The 25,567-nt window shown below is 39.5% G+C and overlaps 1 protein-coding gene across 21 annotated transcripts in view; it reads left to right on the forward strand.

Annotated features, from left to right (window-relative positions):
- Window positions 1-530: 530 nt before the first annotated feature.
- ikzf1 (IKAROS family zinc finger 1 (Ikaros)) overlaps window positions 531-25,567 on the forward strand; it is an 82,236-nt gene continuing 57,199 nt past the window's right edge. For 5 of the 21 annotated variants that reach the window (XM_028817436.2, XM_028817441.2, XM_028817440.2 and 2 more), the window contains exons 1-2: window positions 536-777; window positions 13,399-13,452. In XM_028817436.2, coding sequence (XP_028673269.1) covers window positions 633-777; window positions 13,399-13,452 — 199 coding nt within the window. In that variant the 5' untranslated portion in view covers window positions 536-632. Of the gene's footprint in view, window positions 778-13,398; window positions 13,453-25,567 lie in introns of all 21 variants that reach the window. The other 16 variants (XM_028817433.2, XM_028817434.2, XM_051935806.1 and 13 more) reach the window with 8 other exon arrangements.

The raw sequence follows: 25,567 nt of genomic DNA on the forward strand, positions 1-25,567 counted from the left end.
CCTAAAGGACCACTGAATTGCAAAATGGCTTTTTCCAATTGGATTTATATACATATACATATTATCTATACATACACATCTATACACACGGTGCAGTGCATAGTCACGTTCGGCTTTCAAATAAATAATATACAGATTTATTCCAATACATACACTAGAAAAAACTTATGGAATTGCACTTATTTTTTTACTCGAATATGTAATACCATTTCAAGGTTTTAAAAATAAAAAATGTCTTTTTTGACTTAAACATACTACAAAAAAATAAATAAATAATCGGATGCATTGGCAAATACCCAAGTAATACATTGAGAACAAGGTGGAAATCAACTTTTGCATCATTGTCTGTATACTAATCCCTTTATGTAGGGAGAACTGCAACAACTATCACAGAGCAAATCTGGAGGAGAGTATCCCTCAGATGAAATCAAATGGCCAGCGTCCACTTTATGCCCCCCCCCCCCCTCCTACATCCCTCTCGCCCCCACCTCCACCGTGTGCGCTTCTATTGGCACGACGCACGCACCATGTGCCACCGGCTTGCGCGGCGAATCTCTGTAGGAAGCCTGGGCTCAGGATAAAAAAACAGGGGCTCACAAGATGCCCCGTGTGAGTATCTGAGAAAGTTAGCAATGCTCAGCTGGAACGAGGAAGTGCCGTGGAGAGGGGAGGGACTCCGCGCTGAGCTCCCTCCTGCAGCCGCGGCGTTGAGAGGCGCACCACATGGAGCTGCGGAGAGCTGGAAGAGCCTCATACTGCAAACTCAGGGAATCGCAGGTACGGTACGAGCTTTTGTCGGGGTCCCTCGGCGCGTGCTTCTTTGCCTCTGTTTCCACTGTGACCGAAGTGCATTTAAGGGATCAGAAATGATCCCAGCAGGCCGATTTCTAGGGAACGAATTTGGGCGAAGTCCGTTAACTTTGAGACAGGTGCACAGCACGACGCGCGCTTCCATAGAGCAGTTCGCATTGATCGGGACTCTTACGAGCGGCCAATTGGCACGCAGAAAAAAGGCGAATTGACACAAGTTTGTGTTTAAAAGTTTCAAATCTAAGATCGATTAATTTTCATTTATCGGGAAGGGAAAATATGTTCCTGTTTGTTCCCTGATGGATTAATATTGGAATGACGGTGTCCCAAGTTTCTACAATGAAAGAAGAATAGTTGCGTATACAATAAATTCATAAAAGTGACAAAATCAGAAGGGTTTAGGGGGGGGGGGGAAAAGTTTGGTTTAACTTAATTCATGATAGTTCCCTTAAAAACGCGCTAAGTGTGGAGTTCGTTATAGGATGACACCTGTTGGGAGTTGTACGCAATAAAAAGCTCCCGAGCACCAGCGTCTTCTCAGTCCACGTTCTTTTCTGAACTTTTATCCTTAATATTTTATTATTTATTGTTTGATTTTGCTTTATTAAAGGTAAGAATAGTAAAGAATATATATTTTGTTTACGATGAAGGCAGGAAGAAAGTCATATTATATTAAAACGTATATTCAAAATAATAAATACAATATTTGTATGTAATAACACACGCACAATTAGCAGCAGATACGATCACACAACATTCGATGTAGGCCTGTCTGCTGTAGATATTCAGAAAGAAGCTCTTCATAGTGAGAGCTCCCGCTTCTACTGCGTAAAAAAGGGAACAGCACAAATATGATTTAGGGAAGTTGTATTTTTTTAAGAGGTTACCATAAGACCGGTCTCGAGAGCAGTGTTTCCTATTTTTCCCAGTTTTAAAGTAAACAAGAGCCTGCTATCTTTAAAACTGTAACTATGCTCGCTCTAATGGATTATCATGGACGCAATTCCACTGCTCAACACAGAAGGTATAGCTGTTTGATTTACAGGAAGAGCGGCTGTCTGTCATGCTGGTTAACAGTTTTAAGATAAAGACCCAGCAATATTTATACACAAAAAATCGTTTCAAAAGCTTATTTCCTGATGATGAATCGCATATTTTACATTTTGTACTGTTATATGTTTAACTGTACCCCTGCAAAACGCCTTTTGAGGGTAATCTTATTACATGATGAATGGTTAATCTACTTTTCTGTTTGAAAATGCGACACTATTTTTATTAGCTGTCCCTACGTAGTACAGTATACACCATTTTTGTAGTAGACTTGAACACATCACTTTGAATTCATTATTTTAAAAAAACTGACATTGGTAAAGACAGATCTTTGGTATACCAGCTGGACATCTGTGACTTGTTCACCTCTGCTTCTTATTTTTTTTATCTCACCCACTTTTAGAAATGGTCACATTTTGCACGCGTATTTCTGGCTTTCTGTGGGCCGTCCATTTTATTAACGCACTTAATCTCAGCCTTTAAGAGTCTCGGAGAGACGGACTTTATTCTGTTGTTTTTAGTAGCACTTCAGGTGCCAAAATTGGGCCGATTTTTAAAAAGTCATTTTAACGCTAAACGACACCTGCTCGACAACACATCAGAAATGAGGAGACTCCAGTTTCCGAGTAACTCAGCGCGTGTGGCCGCATAACGGACTTGGGAGAAAATGAAACCAAAGCTGACTTGGAGTTTTGAGCATTCAGACAAACGGCTACCGGGGCGCAGATGCCTCGCCGAAGACCCCTGGGTGGCCGGAGATCGCGACGATGTTTTAATGCAAACAGAAGTGTGTGTAGAGGAGATTACAGAATAGCTGGTTCACTATTTCGCTTCGTTAACCACTTAAAGATTCACTCCCCTGTAGCAGAGACCAGAAAGTCGTTTTTCAGAACCCGTAAGTTTCACGTACCGTTAAGTGTGTCGACATGTTGGTCAGCCTGTGTAATTTAGTGTCTCTTTGTTTCTGAGCTTTAAAACATTCGAATGCAGGTGTACATCTCCTCGCCCACATCTCTTATCCTGGTCACATCCCGAGTAAACTATTACAACCTGATTGCTTTTTTTTTTAACCTTAGAGTGTTCTTTCTAACTTATAGTGAACATATTGGCGTGCGCGCTTTCACGGGCTTAATAAAGACACGCCGACACCTCCAAAATCATTAAAGTAAATATTTAAAGGGGAAAAAATATTTTATTATTTAAAAAAAAAGTTAACGAATTCGCTTCGACTAGCATAAATGGAGCGCAGCAAATTGATGAGAATCGAGCGAGGACAGAGCGCCCTGTAGGAAATCCCCCTGGTGACTATCGAGCGGTTTTGTTTTTCTTTTTAAAATTTATACCTGGGTGTGCCAGGCGATGCTTTGGCGTCCCGTCCAAGGCGAATCCCTGGTAAGCACGAACACACTGCACAAGACCGCAGACGAGTGAAATCGAGTTCTGAACTTGTACCTGTGAATATAAGGTGCCTTCACCTCTTAACATAGCAAAATCGGTCCGCCGAAGTTCTGAAACGAGTTATGACCGCGGGAGCTCACGATACCAGTAAAGGACAAGGCGGAAGCCACATGTGTTAGTATGTATGTAGAGTTTGTCGGGTCATCCAGACACGTTCATCAATGCTCTGGTTTACTTCGAAAATGAATTGTTTCTTGAAGTGCCGCTAAACAGTGAGTGGAGAAAATAAATTATTTGATCCCCTGCTGAATTTATAAGTTTACTCACCTACAAAGAAATGAATTCTCTCTAGTTTTATGGTAGTTTCATTTTAATGGAGAGAGAGAGAGAGACCGAATATCAACCAAAAATCCAGAAAAAACACATTACATAAAACTTATAAATTTGTAAGTGAGCAAACGTACAAATTCAGCAGGGGATCAAATATTTATTCCCCCCCACTGTACATGTTCTCAAGTCCGAATATGGAGCACCACTGTGGCTGTAGATTTTCACTGCAGGCAGTTTCACAGATCAATGGGGCAGCCTTAGTCTTCATTGATCTACCAGTCTCATTAGCTGTTTAAACCACAAATGAACACTACACTGAAGTAGCCGCTTCCTTTAGCAGTCAGTGTCGTTTGCACCTGTGTCTGCACTTCCCCGTCAACAACTGTTAGCAAATAAGGGAGCAGACCCTATAAGAAAGCTGAATTAAATAGAAGATGGTAAAAAGTTTAGCGTTTAATACTATAGAAAAAAACTGAAGTTTCTTCTAAGTGAAAATACAGTGTACTGAAACACTTTTCTGAATGCAAAATGAGAGCATGAAAAGGACTAGCTAATTAAACGTTTAGATCAATCAGATGTAAAAGTACCATACCACACCATTTTCTAAACCTGCTTAATCCAGAACAGGGCCATGGGGGGATGATGGCCCCCCCATGATCTGCTCAATTCTGAAACTGGATGAACTGAAGATCTGCTGGAACAGTGGCGCCCAGGACTGAGCACGAGAACCACTGCTGTATGCAGGGTGTAAAATTAATCTAAGTTTATATAAAACTAGTAATTCCGACATGAACTAGGCAGAGAAAGCAGAGTCATAATAGGAAATTAACACACATATTATCGTCAGCAGCAAATTAGAGCAAATGTGTCCAATACAGAGGGGTTTACGGTTCATGTAGACATTACTAGACTGCACATTAAAGTATACAGTACATCCTTTGATTGTAATTTTTTTCAGTTAGCTCAGATGCTGTTTATATGCCCTATGACGGGCTGCTGACCTGTGTAAAGTCACAGCTCCATATTGCCTTGAACTACTCGGGGTCTCTGTTCCCATGTGCAGAAAGACTGGGGTTCAGAATATGACAGATTTCATATGTATTCTTCATTACTGACAGTTCATACCAAATGTTAAGTAAGAGGTGGATTTGACTCTTTGTTTTTATTTTTTTAATAAAAAATTCTCATACTTAATTCAGTACAGAAGGCCACCCCAGCAGTATTGTCTACATGGCACAGAGCAGCCCTGCACAGAACTGAAGACTTGATGGGATTTCTCATGTTTTCTTTGTCTAAATACTGTTGTTTTTTTAGGTACATTCATTTTAAAGCCCATTGAGCAGGCATTTAACGTACTGTAGATACTACTAGATTATATTCAGTGTAATAATATCTAGCGTGTAGATTATTTTAGTCTTCCCCTCTTGTCTTTTATCTTCTCTCTGACCATGTAGACCCCATCGTCTCTGTCTGGCTTTTCACCAGTATGTCTTGTAACAAGTCAATGTTAATTTTATACAATGCCCATCATAGTGTCTGCAATCACAAAGCACATTTTAAAGCAAAGGCATATAATGATTGTAGTCTATAAAGCTGTACGCAAAAGTAAATACAAAGTACAAAATGCAAAACTGGAAGAAAATAAAACAAGCAAAATACTGATGATCAAAGTTTCTTTCTTTTGGGTGACAGTAATAGTCGCCATTATATTTTAGCTCATCCACTGCTGTGTGAAGTTCTCACTTTTGCTCTACTTGGTTTGTCAAAGTTGATTGGAGATTATAAATTGCTCCGTTGTCTGTCAGTTAAGCCTAAAACTGATTTAGTAACCTGACCAGAACAGATTTTTTGCATTTCAACTGGGTTAGGTTAGAGCCTCAAGTTACCAAGACCAAGATGAGTAACCTAATATCGCATTTTCATCCCTACCAGAGGTGTAGCACAGGAGTCTGGGCCCTATGCATAAGCAGACTTGGTGGGCCCCTTCCTCTCAATCCATGTCTGTCATATATACTTTTCATTCCAGGACTCAAGCCCCCCCCCCCAGTAGTCATTACCCTTTTTGCCCCCACTAGGACACCTATGCCCCTACTCAATCTAATTTAGGATTGTGGGTGGCCAAAGCCTGTCTTGGTAGTGCTGGGCACAATTCAGGAAACAGCCTTCAGAGGCCAAGCACGCAAGCTTTGAAAAAGGATGAAAACTGAAATGGTGTTTTTTCACCATCTGTACCCTAACCACGACTTTATTATCAGCGTGATAAGTGCAGGATACACTTGGTATTTTCATCTGGCAAATATCTGTGTGCAATGTGTACGATGCCAGCAAAATAAGCTTTTATCAAGCAAAGAGCAGTGTTTCAGTGAGAAGTGCTCAGTATCTTCTCCATTAAAATATACCAAGAATGAAGTATCTGTCAGTGGTTATTTTTTAAACCCGTCTCAAACCACAGGACTCTGTGCACTATAAAAGGTGAAGACCTTCTGATGCTCTTACACACAAACACCTGGGAACCTTGCATTGTGCGTTTGTAAAATTATCTTACAAACTCACTATTAAAAGTATCACATACTGTAGTTGCACAATTTTCCCTGGTGATTTTGTTAACTAGCTTCTGATGGTGAAAGGTGCTGTCCATAATCAACAGTTGGCAGTGTGACATTTACTCCACTGAATTAAAATGACCATCACTTGGGCCGTATTGGCACTAGACGTTTTGATGTGACACTGCCAGCTTTACTGTGTAAAGGCTGACTGACTGAAAGTTCAACCGTTAATACCGTCTAGAACAGAATAGTGGTTAGTGCTGCTGCGTCATGGGCCCAGCATCTAATGCCACACCTGGGTGCTGTCTGTGTGGAGTCTGCACGTTCTGCTTTGCCCGCATGGGTTTTCCTCTGGGTATTCCTTGATGTCCTCTCAAAGACATGCTGGTACCTGTGTCTGTGTGAGGAAGCCCTGCCCTGAACCAGAGCTGTTTCCTGCTTTCTACCCGGCTGCTGGGGTGGGCTCTGTCCTCCTTGACCCTAAAAAGTTGCTTTGAGTAGGTTTGAGAATGGTATGATATAAAGGTACATCATTGATTTTTCTCTTTAAGTTTTCAAGAAAGAAAGCTGAGTCTCATCAGAATAAAATACATCACAAAATCATATTATACTGTATATGTTAAATACCATACATTTGGAGACTTTCTCAAACATTGTTTGTCTTTTACCCTTTTTGATATATTTTCATATTTTACTTGTGAATTCTCCCATTTAACTTCCATACCATTCACACTGGTGAGGAACGTGGTGACTTGTTAACCTTTTCAGCACCAGCGTTAAACATTTCACAAATTTGAAACCCCTTTTAAAGTCTGTATGTCAATATGTGTTGATTTAAGTGTCCATCACACTACCGGCAATACGCCTTTATAATTCCCTGCTGTGAGTGCTCTCTTACTATTACCTAAGACACAGGTTTTCTTCTTCTTTTACAATTCTTGTGTGTATTTGTGGAGGGTTGCTGTTGTTTGTTAAGATTTTCGAGCTTCTGTGAAAAGCTACATTTTCCTCTTGGGACAAATAAAGTACTATCTATCTATCTATCTATCTATCTATCTATCTATCTATCTATCTATCTATCTATCTATCTATCTATCTATCTATCTATCTATCTATCTATCTATCTATCTATCTATCTATCTATCATATAGTGCCTTTCACATCTAGCTATATATGTATGTATGTACTGGACAACAGTATGTGATGTGGATTGTTCTGCTTTAATGTAAATTTACTAAATTTGTAAATCTGTGTACAGCACACTGAACGTATCCACTGCGACTGGCACTATATAAGTGACAAATTGTATTGAACACAGTGTTTCATTTCCTTTTGCTTTCAGTTCTGGTGCCTAGCAGTTATCATGTATTATGGTGGGTCTCTAAACTAGCACAAGTTAATGTTCATGCCGCATGAACACAGGAAGTCTGTGTGGTGGTGTCATTCAAACTGGCCATCTTCTGCTTCAAGCCGTCATCCTGGCTGGATACTGCAATGGTAGCTCCTTGCAAAATTGTTTTTGAACCTGTGGCAGTTATACTGAAACCTGACTGGATAGCTGAATTTCTGGGACCGATTGTGCACGCTGTGCCTGAGCCTCCATTGTGCTTTGTCTCAGCTTCACCCTTTTAATCCTGACACCTGCTGCTGCTGAGGTAGTCATGGCGGGGGGTGGGCTTGGTCGGGTCAGAGCAACTGCAAAGCTAACCCGCAGCCCTTTTCCTGTTATTGTCGACATTTTTGCAGCCGCTAGCACATGGGGTTTCATATACTTTTTTTTTTTCTTCTTTTTCTGCCCTTTTCATGCCCCCCCCCCCCCCCCCCCCACCGCCCCCACCCAGAATGCATACTAAAATAAAAACTACAGACCAAGCAGCTTTCTTCCGAATGTGTGCTCTGGTGGTAGTGCTAGTTTACACGTCATGCTGGGAAGAGGAGGCATCCGCCACTTGGTTTAGACTTCTGGAGGCAATTCTCACAACGCTACCCAATGGGAAGATTACATTTCTGGTGGTAAAAATGAAGGCAAGGCGGAAACGTCATATTTATAAAACTTGTGCAAGCTTGACGGAACTGCCATGTCAGGATGCTTCACTTTCAGTGCAGTGCAGGTCAGCAACATTAAAAATAAAAACCCATGAAGAAAAGAGAGTGAAAAATAAGTAAATAAATAAAAAACACCTTTGTTCCGTTGACCTGGTGCTTTGTGAATTGGGCCTCAAGTGTTGCCAGCCATCTAAATCTTTAACAGTCACAATATGGCCTGTGGCCTGGCTATGTTTGCAGGTTGACTTCACCTTTTATGCTTTGCTGCATGGAGAGATCTGCCACCAGCTGTCCCCCAGAACTGATGGGACATGAAGTCTGGTTGAGACTTACTGACACTCACACACACACACACCTGAACACACAAATAGGTTCCCACTTGTTTCTATTCCAATTTCGAGGAGACATTTGCTTCATGTTTGACTGCACCTGAGCAAACTCCACCCATACATGTTTCCGGAGCAGAAGATAATGAAAAGCAAAAAACACAAAGCCTCACACACACACACACACACACATACCAGTGTATACGTTTGAAGATTTGTACACACATGTGGAAACACAAGCTATTGATGCCAAAACCTACAAACTGCGCTTGTTATTTGGATGTGCGGACGCACAAAAGAGCAAGTGTTGCATGAAACCGGTACTATACTCGCGATTCCTTTATTAAAGTAGCCATGTAAGAAGTGATGGAGCCTATAATGAAAGTTGCAATATAAACAACAGTAATGCTCACAATGAAAAGAAGAATGTAAAGTACTTGTTATGTAGTATACTGTTAAAAAAAACAAAATACTAGACGGTAAAGGTGCATGCGAATAACTGAGACTGAAAAGAACAATGTCAGGGCTGACCAAAATTAATGTTATTAACTGCACTACATAAAATCTAGTTGATAAAGCAGTTTATAATATGCAGTATATGAATCATAGCTGAGATGCTTAAAAATGATAGTTGCTACGTCAAGAACTGAAAGATAAGGTTCACAATGAAATGAACAGCATAAAGCCTGACTGATCATTCAGGTTATGAATCACGATGCATTAAATCTGGTCATTAGAGCTGTTCATAGAAATTATTTTATAAGGCATTTTCTATGAAAGGCACTATATAAAATCTGATTGAAAAGTGTAATTACTGAAGGTAGGAGATCTTGCTATCAAGTATGATATGCAAGGACTGATTGAAAATCTGGTGAAATGATGCAATTAAAAGTCCTTCTTATGGTATAAATACTAACTAAAAAGGGTCCATGAAGAAACATGCTATATAATATCAGGTTAACAGTGTGAAAGACAATGTATAAATTCTGACTGGTAGTGGTTACTAAAAAAAGAATCAAGTATGAAAGTCTGATTGCCACAGTCCATTGTAATCAAAAGACTTATTAATAAAATTCAGCACTTAAGATGCTATAAAAATGGATGGATAGATACAGTATCTCTATAATCAGCATTTTATAAAAAGCAATGAACTACACTTAAAAGAAAAGACCATGTAAAAATAATAGCCAATAAAATTTGCTATAAAAGGCATTGTAGACTGGAAGCATTGATAATGAAGAGCGCTATATGCCGTCTGACTAACCGCACACACTTTGGAGGGCAGCGTCAATGCAGAAAACAACGCGATATGCAGACATTTATAGTACGCACCTTTAAAGGCTCCATATCAAGACAGACTGATACAACTTGAAAAGAAAGACCGGCTGAACAGGAAAGGTGCTCTAGGGCTGTATGCATGTTTGAGAATGTTTAAAGTACTTATTTAAAGGCTGTATTTGTTACTAAGAAGTTTTTGTTTAATAAAAACTGTATCTTACGTTTCTTAAGGAAAATGCTTATGTCTCTACAGTTTTAGTTTTTCCTCACAGGGACTGAGGCGACTGTAAAATAAGAACACGCAGCATTGGACTGCACTGTAAATCAAGACCAACACTGCATGCAGCCAAACTGGGAGTACGCACTACATCTGAATGTGCACGCTCATTCTTACATACTGTATACTTCAAATATAAGTGCACTAGCCGTGCACGTGCACAGGCACATATGCACATTCTTTTCTCACACGGCTTTATTTATGGGGAGTTTCCACTGACTTCCACTTTACTTTTCTTTCAGATTCCTATCACTATAATGGCAATGCAAAATGCGCTTATACATTTTGGATGTCCTCTTAAAAGTAGATGTAATTGTCAAAAATTAAAAAAAAAAATGGGGACATCCCCAAGACTTCCTGGATGTTTTTTTCCCAAACATTTTCCCCAAATGAACAGCAGTAGTAGAAGCCTCCACGCTATTGCATGCTTGGGCTCACTCTGCTTGTAGGGACTTTCCTTTCATTCTTTTTTTATCTTATTTATGACTTCTAACTACACGTTGAAAAAAGTCCATAAAAAGGGAGCACTGATGAAGACCAAATTAAAAAAAAATAGACAATGGATGATTTAATGTTTCTGGGAAAAAAATTATGAGGATTTAAATAGTGCTTTATCAAGTGAGAATACCATCTTTTAGACAGCAGCTTCGCAGATACTTACACAAACACCATCTTAAAATAAATTGACCAATGCTCTGCACTTGTAAACCTTTGTATTTTTATTTGTGTTCATTTTCTAACTGGCACTTTATTTGATTTAATAAGAGGAAAAAAAAAATTAGTAAAACCAACCCACAAACCATAACACAGCAGAAAAGCCACATAATCAATGTAGAGCTGAGCACTCAATTGACCAGTCAATCAATTTAAAGATTCGCATAATCTGCTCCTGAAACTCCTCTGTGTCCAGTATCACACACCAAACTGACGTCTTAGGGTTGAAGAGTGTCTCCATGTGTATGGGGAATACATGAAGGTAAAAGCCTATTCTCAAATTGTTAGCAGTAGCTGTCAAAGTACCGTCTTTAAAAGCTCCCAAAATTCTGCTCTCATTATGTGCGTTTTGTTCTTGTCTACATGAATGCGACTTTTATGAGTTCTTATACTAGCATGAATAAACTGAAAGCTTACATCTTCAAACCTTATTTATTTGTATTTGCTTTCCCATGGATAGGGTGGATAAGTAGAGTTAGAACATATACATTTGTTTTAATCTTATGTGGTTCCTTTCCTATTATGCCACCGCAAGGGACGTCACAAAATGTGTCACAAAACCTTTACTTTTATATAGTGTCTTTTACTGTGACTGCCATTTACATCACCTCCACCATCCGTTTCCTTGACTCTATAGCATTCTTCATAATGACTACCTCCACAAGGCACATTCAAATGTTGTCCCCTAAGCTGCTCATGTATTTTGTATAACGTCTCTCATACACGTTCCCATTTTTAATACCCATTCTGTCTTTGGTTTTGGTGTTTTTGCACTGAGTTGCATTACAATGTGGATCAGGTTGTTTAGCCCCCCCATGCTGCTATTTTAATTTCTACCAGAATGACCACATCATGACTTTCTTATAAACAGTACTCTGCTCTTTAGCTACATGAGGCAGAATGGTGCACTGGTTAAAGCGTTGGACTTCAAACCCTGAGATTCTGAGATCACATCCTGCTACTGACATGCATGACCACAAGCAAGTCGCTTCACTTGCCTGGACTTCAACTGGAAAAATAGAAACAATTGTATCTCAGCTGTTATAAGCTGCCTTGGATAAAGGAATCAGCTACTTAAAAAATATTGCATTTCATTGTGAATGCAATCACAAAGCGCATCGTAGTATTTGCATCCATATTACTTTTTTATTTCTTATAGTGCCTTTCATGCTGCATGCCAGCATTAAAGGGGCTTCAGTTTTTTGAATAACCATAGTCATTGCATTTTTACTTACTATTATACCTCTTATCAGTATCACTAGGTCTGCGAGTCCTGTCATATTTCTTTATAGTATTTCTTCAAAACCATTGCAATGAGAAGTCAAACAAAATGACACCTTTTATTGGCTAACTAAAAAGATTACAATATGCAAGATTTCGAGGCAGCCCAGGCCCCTTCTTCAGGCAAGATCTTGCTTTGAAAGCTTGCATTTTGTAATCTTTTTAGTTAGCCAGTAGAAGGTGTCATTTTGCTTGACTTCTCCATAATGGCTAACACAGTACAACACCCTAGTACTTCTAACTCATTCAAATTGCAAAGTAGGACAGATTTTATTTACGGCTGACACAATGTTGTCTTATTTTCACACAGTTTCTGTTATATAGAATGCCTTCTCAATGGGCATCCATATTTTTATAACCCCTTTTATACTCTTTCATAGTGAGCATCACCCCAGGTGTGCCATGGGTTTTTTTTTTTTACATCTTGCTTTCCTGTGACCTTTTCCACCATACCAGGCTTATGTAGGCCTGCTTTCTTAACACCATTCTTTTTTTTATAGCACAGTCACATATAAATGGCATCTCCTGCTCAGCTCCCTACTGCTTGTGGTTTTACCCTTCTGAAAATGATGTGTTGCAACAGAGGAGGCAGCGGCTTCCCACTCTTGGTTCCAAATCTGTGGAGCCATCTGTTAGTGAAACAGGAAGGCCCGGGTTCTTTTTCTCTCCTGGGCTCAGTTTGCTATTTTAGGGAGCAAGGGGGTGTGATGTGTACAGGAGGGAGGGAGGGTCTCAAGAGTCAAGGCCCTCTGTCTTGGAGCGGCTGAGGTGCCCATCTGCCATTCGCCATGGAGGACCATATATTATTAATGGTGGCACGGCTGGCTGGTGGCTCCTCACATATGCAGTCCTATTTGGCTACAGCACAATATTCTTTTCAAATTACTTTGTCTTCATCCTTACTTCTTGTTGCTTATTTATTTATTTTTTTTTATTCCTGATTGTAACAAGTGAGGCGGCACAGTTCATCGATGCATGTTCAGTAAATTACAAACAACATAGCGGCGGACTGACTTCGGGGGAATGAATGCCGGTGTCTGTGATGACCCGGGGCAATTTAATTTTCTGCTTAATTCTATGCCAGTCAGCTTGTGTTTTTTTGGGTTGTTACACAGTAAGAAAATGAGACTGGAGAAAAAAAAAGAATAAGAAAAAGAAAAAAGAGACACATTCTGCCTTTGCCCAGTATCCCTGTAATGAATATAGGAGACATCTGCTGACCATTATGAGCAGCTCAAGGCCAAAGGCCTGCCCCTTTCTTGGCACTACTTATCCTTAAACTACTGCGTTTCCACCTATGCTTGACCAAAAAACAACTACATTATTTTCTTTCTTTTTACAGAATACCTGCACAGAATGGAAATCGAGGAAGCCCAGGATATGTCACAGGTCTCAGGTGAGGGTCTTCTTCTTCTACTCAGATCAGGTTTGAAGATGAGGCCAGACACTACATTATGGCAATTCTAATCTGGCATGGCTACAGTGGCTGCAGGTTTTCCTTCCATGTCTTTCTTAATCAGTGACCAATCTGTGTTGTTAATTGACTTCTTTTTTCTTTTGTTTAATTGCCTTGTTTTTCAAATCCCAGTCCTATGAATTGCTTTGTTTTTCCTTAAAAGGCAGCAAAACAAAAATGAGACGTGAAGTGAGTCTCTGCAATATGGTCGTGGCTCTATTCTAGAGGTGACCAGCTCTAAACTGGGGAGCTATTGTGGCAGCAGGTTTTCATTAGAACCATTTTCTTAATTAGTGACCAGTTTTTGCTACTAATTAACTGTTTTGCCTTAATTTTAATTGACATGCTGTTTGAGGCTCAGACTCCTTAATTGTTTTTTTTTCCTTAATTATCGAACAAACAATATAGAGACATAAAATGGGAAAACATATGACCAGAAACTTGTGTCCATCATACAATATTTGAAAATAAAGAATGGTGAAGGTCTCAGTAATGATGATCTTCTCAGATCTACAAAACATTTTGATGGTGGGAGCTTAGAAAAAAAGAAAATCGACAGATTCAGAAATGGCTGTTGTGGCAGAATGAGAGCACCAACAAGCCATGGAATGAAATAATAGGTTTAATTAACAGCAAGAGTTGGCTTCTAATTTAGAAACTGGTTGGAGTGAAATTGGTTAGAGTATGAGGTCCCAACATCATTTGTTGGCTCACTTCACATCTAATTTTTTTTCCATTTAAGGAAAATAAAAGCATAGTCTTAAAAAACAAGGTAATTAAAATGAAGGGAAAAAAAGTCAAACAACAGCCCAAATTGGTCATTGATTAAGAAAGTCGCAGGAAGGACACCATGCAGCCACTGTAGGCCTTCAGGATCGGAGTTGGCCACCCCTACTCAATTCAGATGACAAGATCTGAAAACTGCAAAACATAAGTGCTGCATAGTGCCCTCCAACTGGGCAATCTCCAGAACGGGGAGATTGCGTTTGCAATCCCACAATGGCTACATTAATCCCAGAGCCAGTTCTCAAGGTACCCTGTAGCCATAGATACATTCACAAAAAAAATAGTGTGAATTGTTACAAAATATTGTTAATTTTTCTTCGATATTTATATTAATTAATATTAATAATTATATTAATATTTTACTGCGGTGGGTTGGCACCCTGCCTGGGATTGGTTCCTGCCTTGTGCCCTGTGTTGGCTGGGATTGGCTCCAGCAGACCCCCATGACCCTGTGTTCAGATTCAGCGGGTTGGAAAATGGATGGATATTAATATTTTAATTATATATATATATATATATATATATATATATATATATATATATATATATATATATATATATATACTGTATATACTTATATAAACATATATTATATTATATATATTAATAGATATTAATATTCATTCCTCCATACATTTTCAGAATCCACTTAATTCAACCATAGGGTCAAAGTAGGTCATTGTCTACCTCAGCAGCATCTAACACTGGAAGGTGCAGCAGTCGAATGCAAGGCATTCACACAAAGACCAGCTTAGAGTCCAATTAATTGCACACCTCTGAGGATGTTGTTTTTTCTGTGGAGTGCCCAAAAAAAAAACATTAACACAACGAGAACAAGCAAACTTTACACATACAGTGACTGGGCCAGAAATTGTAACCCAGGACCTTGCAGCTGTGAGATAGCAGCCTAAAGATGGCTTTACATTACACAACTTCTAGTTGGAGGGGGTGTCAATTGTGATGACTGTATTTGCTGATCTTGTTGCCTGAGAATGTCAGATTACACACTTAGGAAATTTAGGGGATAACAAACTACATGACTCTGTGACGCCTTTTCAGCACAGTTTGACATTTCCAAAGTAACATCGCCGCTTTTCCTGACAGTTTGACTCCACTATTGTATGAATGCTTTTTTTAGGTACAGCAAGGTGAAATGCAATCTCTGCCCTTCTTTTTCCAAATACCATTCTGTTGTGGTATGTAAATCATGAGACATCAGACAGACGAACTGCTCTTCTGTTTGAGGAGTCTTAAACACATACTTCCCGTTTCGTTGCGGCTGCACTGTATGTATCTTATTTCCGGCTAAGTGCTCATTGGTTGTCAGCTCTCACATACGCAGAGCCCAAATCTGCGACATAAGACAAAGTCAAACCAATCTGAGTTGGACAGGGCAAGTCACGCTATGTACTTGATACTGTATATACATACTCGATCGCCATCATTTACATCAGGGGTACAGACAAAGGACCACAACAACCAAAAGGGAGCAAACATGTTGTGCAGGTTAAAGATTTGCTATCTAGTGGCATGAGTGGGAAAGTGGGGGAGTGTGAAAGTTCAAAGTAGTGTTAGTAGTGGGCTCAGAGGACTGCAAGTAAAATGCTGTGTCCTCAGGATGGAAACGAGCAAAGGAGGGGAAAGCAATTAGGACAGACTGAACAGATTAAAGGTCCAAGAGTAAGAAAGTTGGTGGCCTGGAGAAAGTTTGGAGTAAGAGATCTGGAGTCAAGTAGACAAGAAAATTGGGCATTTATTACAGATCATGGTGTGGTAACAATGCAGGGAGAATGGAGGGAAGGTGGAAGGGGGAGGTGTGAGGGTTTAAGGTGGGAAAATAGAAGTAAGAAAAAGCTGATACATATGTGAAATGAAAGGCTGTGTCTAAGCAGTCATTGTTTCATTCTGACTTGTGTCACCACTAAAGCCTGAGAAAGGTACATTTGAGGCAGTCAAGCACTTTAACACTTTACACTCTTTTTTTGAATATTGTCCTTCGTATGTTTTTGGAATATGGATTGTTAAAGCCGCATATTCCCTTTTTCCCAACCTCAAGTTTGCATTATCTTTTCCTCACTATAGGCTAAATGTAGGCATACATCTATTTGCTGATTTTCCTCGATACCAGCAAAATTAGAGCCAGCCTTGGAGAGGATTTCAGTCCATCAAAAAGAATACACTCACACACACACACACACACACACACACACACACACACACACACACACACACGCACACACACGCACACACACACACACACAAAACACTGTTATAGGGTGGATTTAATGTATTTCCAAGTTTCATGTTTTTCTGTTTTTCCCTTCATCATTCTTGCCTTTGAAATACCAAGATTCTAATTCTGAGGTTAGTTTCCTGTTTAAAAATGTATTTAAAGTAGTTAAATTATTTTTGCCACTTTCCCAATGCCATTTTGTTTTTTATAAATGCCACCATTTTGCCTTGCTATAACGCAGTGACTTATTGGGGCATGGTCTGCAAGAATGCCACTTGTGACTGACTGCTGCATTGGTTTAAGGTTGAAACAATTCACTTCTTGATGTCCGAGATTGCGGATAAACTCTCTCAAAACCTACGTGTGCAATGATAAACAGCATTTCCTTTAGATTTGTGTTTTGACTTTGATTTAGGATTTTGTTTGGATTTGTTAACTGCACATTTTTACTTTCTGGTTCTGACAGTTGCTTGGCTTCCTTTGACTACATTTCATCTTCTGGTCCCTCTCAATTTAAAAACCAGTCATTTCCATCTACAACACTTCACGCTCATTTATAAAGATCCAGTTGTACCTCAGTTAGCCTAATGTTCAAAAACACAGAGCATCTAGAGAAAAAAGGAGAACCTGCAAGCTCCATGCAAACAGTGACCAAGCAGGGAGCTGTAAGGAATCAGCATTGCCCACTGTGCCAATGCACCATTTAAATGTGCCATGCCACATATATGTGACAGCAGCATTTATGTCACACGTTTTAGCAGCTAGGTGGTGTGAAATAAAATCACCTTCTTTGGCTGTTTGTGATAAAGTATAAAAACCACAGCTCAATGTACTAATAGTACACACAGTATGAATTTTCTTGTAATCATTTTTAACTCTTAATTGCACTTTATTCTGTTCTGTCTGTTGTGAATAAATAGTACCTATTAGCCACCATTAACTGATTATTGCTTGTGGATAATTCCCCTACCATCACTTTAGTGATCTATGCAGTTGAATAATGTCCACTAGAGACGTTTTTACTCATTAGTGTGCGTAGAAGAATTTCCTAACCATCCTTCATTGACAACCCAGCATGGATAATTCACTCTAGTAACCCTACACTTTGGTTTGGGCAATGTCACTATATGGATGCTGTTCTCTGGTAGTTCTTCACTAGCTGTTTGTGCTCTGTGACCATATTTGCTGTACTGTGTGTTTTTCTGGTCACCAAACAATAAAAAAGACTTTGTAGCATGAAAACAGCAACCAAATGCATCCTGGGACTAAAGTGCATGTCTTACTTTGAAAGGCTCAGGGAATTACATCTTTTTAATGTTGCATAGAAAACACTAAACCAGGTCTTCAAAATTCTCGAAGTCTTCATTAAAATTAATCCAGCAGAACAGTTTCAGTTAAGCAGCGAATCATGTACTGGAGAACACTGATGGAAATTAAGGAGAGGTATATTTAAGATAGATGGCAGAAAACACTTCTTTAAACAAAGCAGGAATATGAAACAAACTACCATGTCACGTTGTTGAAATAGAAACCTTCACAACTTTTAAAAAGTGTCTCTATGAGATTTTGGGAAACTAAGCTACTAGATGACCAAACAAGTCTAATGGACTGAACAGTCTCCTCTGGTCTGATAAATGCCTTCTTATGTTTCTAAGAATTGCATATGAATAATTTCTCCTACTGGCCCCTCACTGAGGGTTCTGTATGGGTCAAATACTACTAGTAGCATTTCCTCACAAGAATTTATCTAGTGCCATGACTTTGTGTGGATAATGCCCATTTGGGGCCTTTCGCTGATTGTTATGTGTGGATAACTTGATCTAGTGGCTCTGAAACAATATTGTTGTGTGGACAATGCTCCTAATGGCCACTCAGACAATAAAGAGAGTGTAATGCCCTTTATTGGCCATTCAACGCAGCTTTCTGGGGATAATGACCCCTTGTGTTCCTATAAGCGCTCTGATTACTACTAGCACATTGGCCGAGCACACGTTTTATAAATGTGACTCATTTTTATGTGTGTTCATCATTAGGTTGACTTTCCAAAGAAAGGTATTGAAATAGAAATGCATTAGAGGTGTTACAGACTACTAAATCATTTACTTCATCACCCAACTTGATACAGAATTTTACACAAAACTGCAGCATCCATTGATATTGGCAATAACAGATAGCCAAGGAGATGCAGAGCGGGGGAAATTGTCAGTTTAAATTAAGAAGGGCAATAGAGAGAAATACTTGGGGGCATTAAAAATATAAAGGGGCAGCACAATGTTCAGTAATTAGTGTAGCTACCTTGCAGGTGCTGAGTTTAAATAGCACATCCGGTCGTGGTCTTTGTGGAATTTGCACATTCTCCCCATGTCTATGTGGGTTTTCAACCCACGTTACAAAAATGGTGATTCTAAATTTGGCCTTGTAAAAGTGAATGTGTGCCTGAGTGGGCCCTGAAATGGAATGGCACTATATCTAGGACCGCTTCCTGCATTATTAACTATCCTGCTGGTACAGACTCCAATCCCTCAAAACCCTAAAATGGATGAGGCAGGCTGGAGAAAGTTATGTTATCCTATGTAAAAATATAATGCCGCATCTAAACTTGAAGTAAGGTACACCTTTTTAATTTAATTACAAAACTTCCCGTCTCTTTATAGCCAATACATATTAAATAAAAATTAAATCTGCTGCCTAGATATACACTATGTTCAATTTGTCATGTTAAAGAATATAAGAAAACATGTTATTGCTTTACTATATTATTATTAAATATATCATATTATCTACCCTTTTTCAAAAACCATCTAATCCAAATATGAACTCAGAAGTCATTAAAACAACCACCAATGGACATATGAACATACATACAACCTCTCAAAAAAGGCCAATTTAGTGAGGCCATATAACCTTGGAATGCTAAGAATGTAACTATAATATATAGAAAAACAAAATACAAAGACACAGGGACCCTAGCCTGCTTCACCACCATTCTGTATGCTTTTTCTCGTTCAATACTATGTAATTCAATAAGTCATTTTAGTTAATTTACAAGGTTTATTCATCCATTTGTCTTCTAGGCTAGCTTTCTCCAGTACAGGGGGGGTCATAGGACTGAAACCTACCCCAGCAACATCATGTGAAATTCAGGAACCAATTCTGGACATGAACAGCCTTTTATTTTTGATCAGTTGTTATTTAAATATTTCCAATAGAGTAAATTATGCATAATTGTAGAGAAGGTCTATAACAGAAACCATGAACTGACGTTGACCATCCCGTCTCCCCTCCAAAAGCACTGAACTAATAGAAGAGCAGCAGACATCCAAGATTTGAAAGGAAAACATGCACCAAAAATTACTTACCCCATGTAGTCTGTATTGATGGCTGAGAAAAAAATGTTAATCTCATGATTTCATAAAGAGTGGAGTGAAAAAAGTTTCTGATAGAATAGATATCTATGGTGAACAATGTTGGACAACAACAAACATTATGAAAATAGTGTCGTGTTTCTCATGTTGCCTAATTCACATGTCAAGTCATCCAGTTGTATGCTCACACCATCCCAGACATGCCTGTTTTGAGCATACTATTGTTACTGTAAATATATAACTTCTGGAAAGTGCTTTTGTAAACTAAAATGGAATGCACCACTACACATTACCATTGCAGCCAGCAAGCACATTTGCAGTTGACTATTAAATTAATGCACTATGGGGGGATATGCTTCAGACTACAGGGAAGATTCGTAGAGCACAGCAAGTAAAACAGATAAAGACAGGAGACCTAACTAAATCAGGAATGAATAGCCTTGACCTTTCTACTGCCCACTTCCCCAAACAAGACTGAAACAAAACCAAAACAGGTCCATGTTCAAGTGCCATCATGGCATACGCTCCAGCCCTTTGTGACCTTTAATTGGAGTAGGTGGATGTTAGAGTGTTTTGTTTTTAATGGATGGCATGGTAGTGCAGTAGTTATTGCTTCATATTTTCTGGGCAATTCTCCCATGCCTAGTCTTTGTCTGTATGGGGTCTGCATGGCTTTCCTCCAACATCCCAAAAGATGTGCCAGTTGGGTTAATGCTCAGGTCTAAATTGGGCCAAATATGACTATAGTTGTGTGTGAGTGTGTGGTGCCCTGTCTAGGAATGTTTTCTGCCATACCCCCAGCGCTACCAGGATAAGATCTGGGGTTCTTGAGACCCTTAATCTGACTAGGAGGGCTGTAGAATTTTATGTTTAGTGATATAGATATATGTACAATTTGTGTGTATACATACTGTTTATATGTATGATACTTGTAGAGTGCTTTGGGAATTTGTTCAATTAGAAATGTGATCCACAGTATAAAATTAAGGGTTTGTTCTGTACAGTGGTGATAGGCATGCTAAATTCAGCTGTTAAAATACACTCATCCACATTAAATTTAGGGTGGATTGGTGCAGTAGCACAATGGTTAGCACTGCTACTTCAGCCTCCTGAGTTCCAAGTCCTACATCCCAGGATGTTGCCTATAGACTATTTGCATGTTCTCCACATGTCTGTTTGTGTGTTTCCGCAGGACACTTTGTTTTGTCTTCATCATTGTGAAACACATGCATGTTAGGGTAACTATGCCCATGCATGAGTGGCCACTACAATGGCCTGGTGCCCAGTACCCTGCCTTGCACCTTGTACTGCAGTGACAGGCTCTGGTTCCCCGTAACCCTAAGCTGAATTAAGTGGGATAGAGAATGTGATGTTTATGTAGTTTTGGGATGGCCACAGTTTCACTCATCTTATACAGTCATTTACTTTTTCACTGTTCAACTAATGACTGAAACATAAGAGGGCGGAAAGGTGGGACAAGATTACAGAGCTTATGTTGGTTGACTTGCTTCTGTTTTGCCCTCGTGCATCCCGTTCTGTTAGCTGTGGTAGAGTTCTAAATCCCAAGAGAGGAAAAGCTGTACACTCAGTGTGTAGTAAAGAATACCATGGACTCTTAGCCCAACACCAATCTTGAGCCTGAGAAGAAAGTCAACACAGGGTTCACTGTCCTCTCCTGGGCAACACTGCTGAAATTCTTCTCGTGAAGAGGTTGTTCTTTACATTGATACAGGAATAATATATAAAGAATAAAATAATAATTTAAAAGGTAATATATACAGTATGCCTTAAAAAGGCCAGAATACCAACATTGGTCACTGTCAGCTTTTCAGTTGAACATCAAATAGCTTCCTAAAATTAAAAATGTGATCCATTCTGTCCAGAGAGATGGTGTTATTTATATAGCAACTGGGAGCTTTTTACAGCAATGCAAGTTGTTTCGCTTTCACTTAACACCTTCACTCTTTCTCCAAGCATTTTTCTGTGAAATATATACATATGTCAGCATGCATAGTTACAGGAACTTTGAAACTTCATCGGGAATAAAAACTGATATGTTAACCACAGAGACTCTAAACGCTGGTCCAGAACTCACTTTTCTGCTTTAACTCAGAGTGTATGTAACTGTGAAGAAAAAACACAAGGGCTGACATACGTTCAGCCAAACGATTTCCGGAACATCATCAGAAAGTCAAACCGAGATGACTATCTACAGCACTTCAACAAGCGCCTTTCTTCCTGTCAAAGCGTGTGTCTCAGACTGAAAATAAAAAAAGCAAATGCATGATGTGTGATGGGTTATAGCGACACTTTGGCCCCTTTGCCTGGATTGGAGCGGGCTGCCGGTTCTCATTTTTAGCAGCTCACCTCACCTCACCCTGGACACACTTGTGCAAGAAGTGACAAATATGGCTGTAAAGTGAGAATGATCTGAGCGCAATGTATGACAAAAGTATTCTGATTAAAAATGTATGTGGGCTTAGAATTCTGTATGGATGTATGGTGTGACTGGTAGGTGGGAGAAGGGAATGAACTGAAAAAATAATGACAAGAACTGGCCATTTAGCCCATCATCCAAGTATGAACCAAAAGGGTTGAAATCCATATTGCAGATCACATAAAGAAATGTGCCAACATAAGCCATAAGAACACATCAGACTCATAGCAGTGCATAACACATACCAGCATCTAGAATTCTGCAAGAGGGATAAAATACCATGGAAAAGTCAAACCTCCCATAATGCTCAACTGGGTTCAATTCAAAGGCAGCAGCACTTATTACTGAACTACCGTGTCACCCTTTTTCCAAATCACTCCTACTAACTAAAGGTCCCAGTTTACTTGGTACCCCTTCTTCTAAATGATACTTTGCTCCATCACTATGCGTTTTGCTATGCAATTCCTAGACCCTTACTTGAAGTCTAATCTTTAAAATATGATCACATTTGTCAATGTACAAAATATTTCTTTCATTCTGGCTCTCCTCCTTTTGACAGTGTGTTGCAATATATTTGCTAAGTAGTATGACAGGGTGGTGCAATGGTTAACTCTGCTACCTGATATGTCCACAGACCAAACTTTACATCCTAGCCCACTCAATGTCTGGATGGAGTTAACATATTATCTTTGTATTTATGTGGGTTTGCTCTAGGTAATCATTTTTCTTTATAAATCCAGTTTAAGATTATTGCTGAATCTAAGAAGTGGGATTTCAGAGTGTAGTGTGCAGATGAGTACAAAACTGGCTCAAACACAGGAAGCAGAGGGTCATGGTGCGAGAAACTTCATCAGAATTGGGTGGTGTTAAGAGTGGTGTTCCTCAGAGGTCAGTGCTTGGGCCACTGCTATTTTGTATATATACAAATGATTTGGATAGGAATAGAAGTAACAAGGTGGTTAAGTTTGCAGATGATACCAAGCTACAAGGTCTGGCACATAATCTAGAATCCGTTGAATCCTTACAGAGGGACTTAGACAGCATAGAGGCTTGTGACAGGTGACATCTTTTGTAAGTAAATGTAAAGTATTATGTGTGGGAAGGAAAAATATTAAGGTTGAATTCACAATGGGAGGTCTGAAAATTTAAAAGTACAACATATGAGAAGGATTTAGGAGTCGCAGTGGACTTGTAGCTATCAACTTCAAGCCAGTGTCCAGAAGCCATTAAGAAGTCAAATGAGGCCATGCTAAAGCTTTATAATGTACTGGTTATAACCTCATCTGGAGCTCATCTGGAGTACTGTGTACAGTTCTGGTCTTCACGCTACAAAAAAGACATAACAGCACTAGAAAAGGTCCAGTGAAGAGCGACTTGGCTAATTCCAGATATACAGGAGATGATTAAAGGTGCTGAGCCTTTTTAGTTTAAGCTAAAGAAGAGTAAGAGGTGACATGATTGAAGTGTTTAAAATTATGAAAGGAATTAGCACAGTGGATTGGGACTGTTACTTTACAATCAGTTCAACAAAAACACAGGAACACAGTTGGAAACTTGTTAAGGTAAATATCACACAATCTTTAGGAGGTTTTTCCTCACAGAAAGAACCATAGACACATGGAATAAGCTACCAAGTAGTGTGGTAGACAACAATACTTTAAGGACTTTCTAAACTAGACTTGATGTTATTTTGGACAAATGACTGACAAGCTTTATTGGGCTGTATGGCCTGTTCTCGTCTAAATTGTTCTAACGTTCTAAGTTGACTTCATGTGAATTAGTATGTGTGTGTGCTTCCTGCAGTGGACTGGCACACCATCCATGGTTTGATTTCTGTCTTGCGCCATATCCTACCAGGATAGTTACACATAACCCTGTACTGCAGTAACAGCAATCTGACAGTGAACAACATAATATATTTAACTACCGAGTTTAGTGGAATATTTACATTATTAATTTAGATTTTTATCATTTCTTATATTATATAGTTTGAATTATTTTTTAAAATCTCATATGTTTATTGGGTTCCATGAAAGACAAATAGAAATAATAAAAACACTGTCTTCATTCATATAATCTATCTATGTATAATTATATATTGCTTATCTATCTATCTATCTATCTAGAATTATATATTGCCTTATCTATCTATCTGTCTATCTATATAAAGCAGAATCCCAGTATGCTTAGTGAGCACATTACAGTTTTCATACATTGTGATAAAGGACACTGTATAGCACCCGAAACGGCATAGACTCACACGGAGGCACGTGTAAAACCCCACAAATACTTTATTTTCTTCAACTGTGGGGCACGTCTTCCCCATGAACCCCACAGACACAACACAGTCCAAATAAGTACCAGCACTAAGCACTAAGCACACCTCTCTGGCACCACCACTTCTCCCTGACAACCTTGTCCTCCTCCACCCGACTCTGGCCCCTGAGTGGTGGTTGCTGGCCCTTTTTACAACCCACCCGGAAGTGCTCCAGGTGCTTGATCACCTGTTTCTGATTGCACTTCCGGGTGGGGCTGTAGAGTTGTCCAGGTCGGCTCAGGGACCCATGCAGCACCCCCTGGCGGCCACCCCAGATCCCAACAGGGCTGTGGAGAACTCCATCTCCCATGGAGCCCTGCAGGAACTGAGGCATCATCATCAGCCAGGGAGGCTGCCACCAAGCATCCCGGGGGAGGTACTGAGACGCCCATGGTTGCTCCTCCGGAACATATGTAGAAGGGGCGTCCCAGCCGGGCATGGGACCCGGCCACCCGCCATAACATTTACAATGACTTTAAAAGGTATTCACCCTGTTGGAAGTTTTCACATATTATTGTTATACACCGTTTAATCACCATGAATTTAATTTGTGTCTTTGGACTTTGATCAACAAAAAAAGACTGCAGTATGGTCAACTATAAAAAAATAATTGATTGCATAAGTATTTAAGTCAGTATTTAGTAGATGGGCCTTTGCCAGCCATGACATCCTTAAGTCTGTGTGGACAGGTCTCTTTCCATCAGCTCCCTACCTCTGGCCACCGCACATTTTCCTCATTCTTTGTTGCAGAACTGCTCAAGCTCTTTCAGATTGCATGGGGATTGTGAGTGAGCAGCTTTTTTCAAGTCCAGACGCGTGTTTCTCGTTTGGATTGAGATCTGGACCCTCAATGACATTAACATTGTTATTTTTATGCCATTCCTGTGTAGCTTTGGCTTTATGCTTTGGAGTCATTG

This window comes from Erpetoichthys calabaricus, chromosome 13 (assembly GCF_900747795.2).
Source record: "Erpetoichthys calabaricus chromosome 13, fErpCal1.3, whole genome shotgun sequence".
Taxonomy (NCBI): Eukaryota; Metazoa; Chordata; class Cladistia; order Polypteriformes; family Polypteridae; genus Erpetoichthys; species Erpetoichthys calabaricus.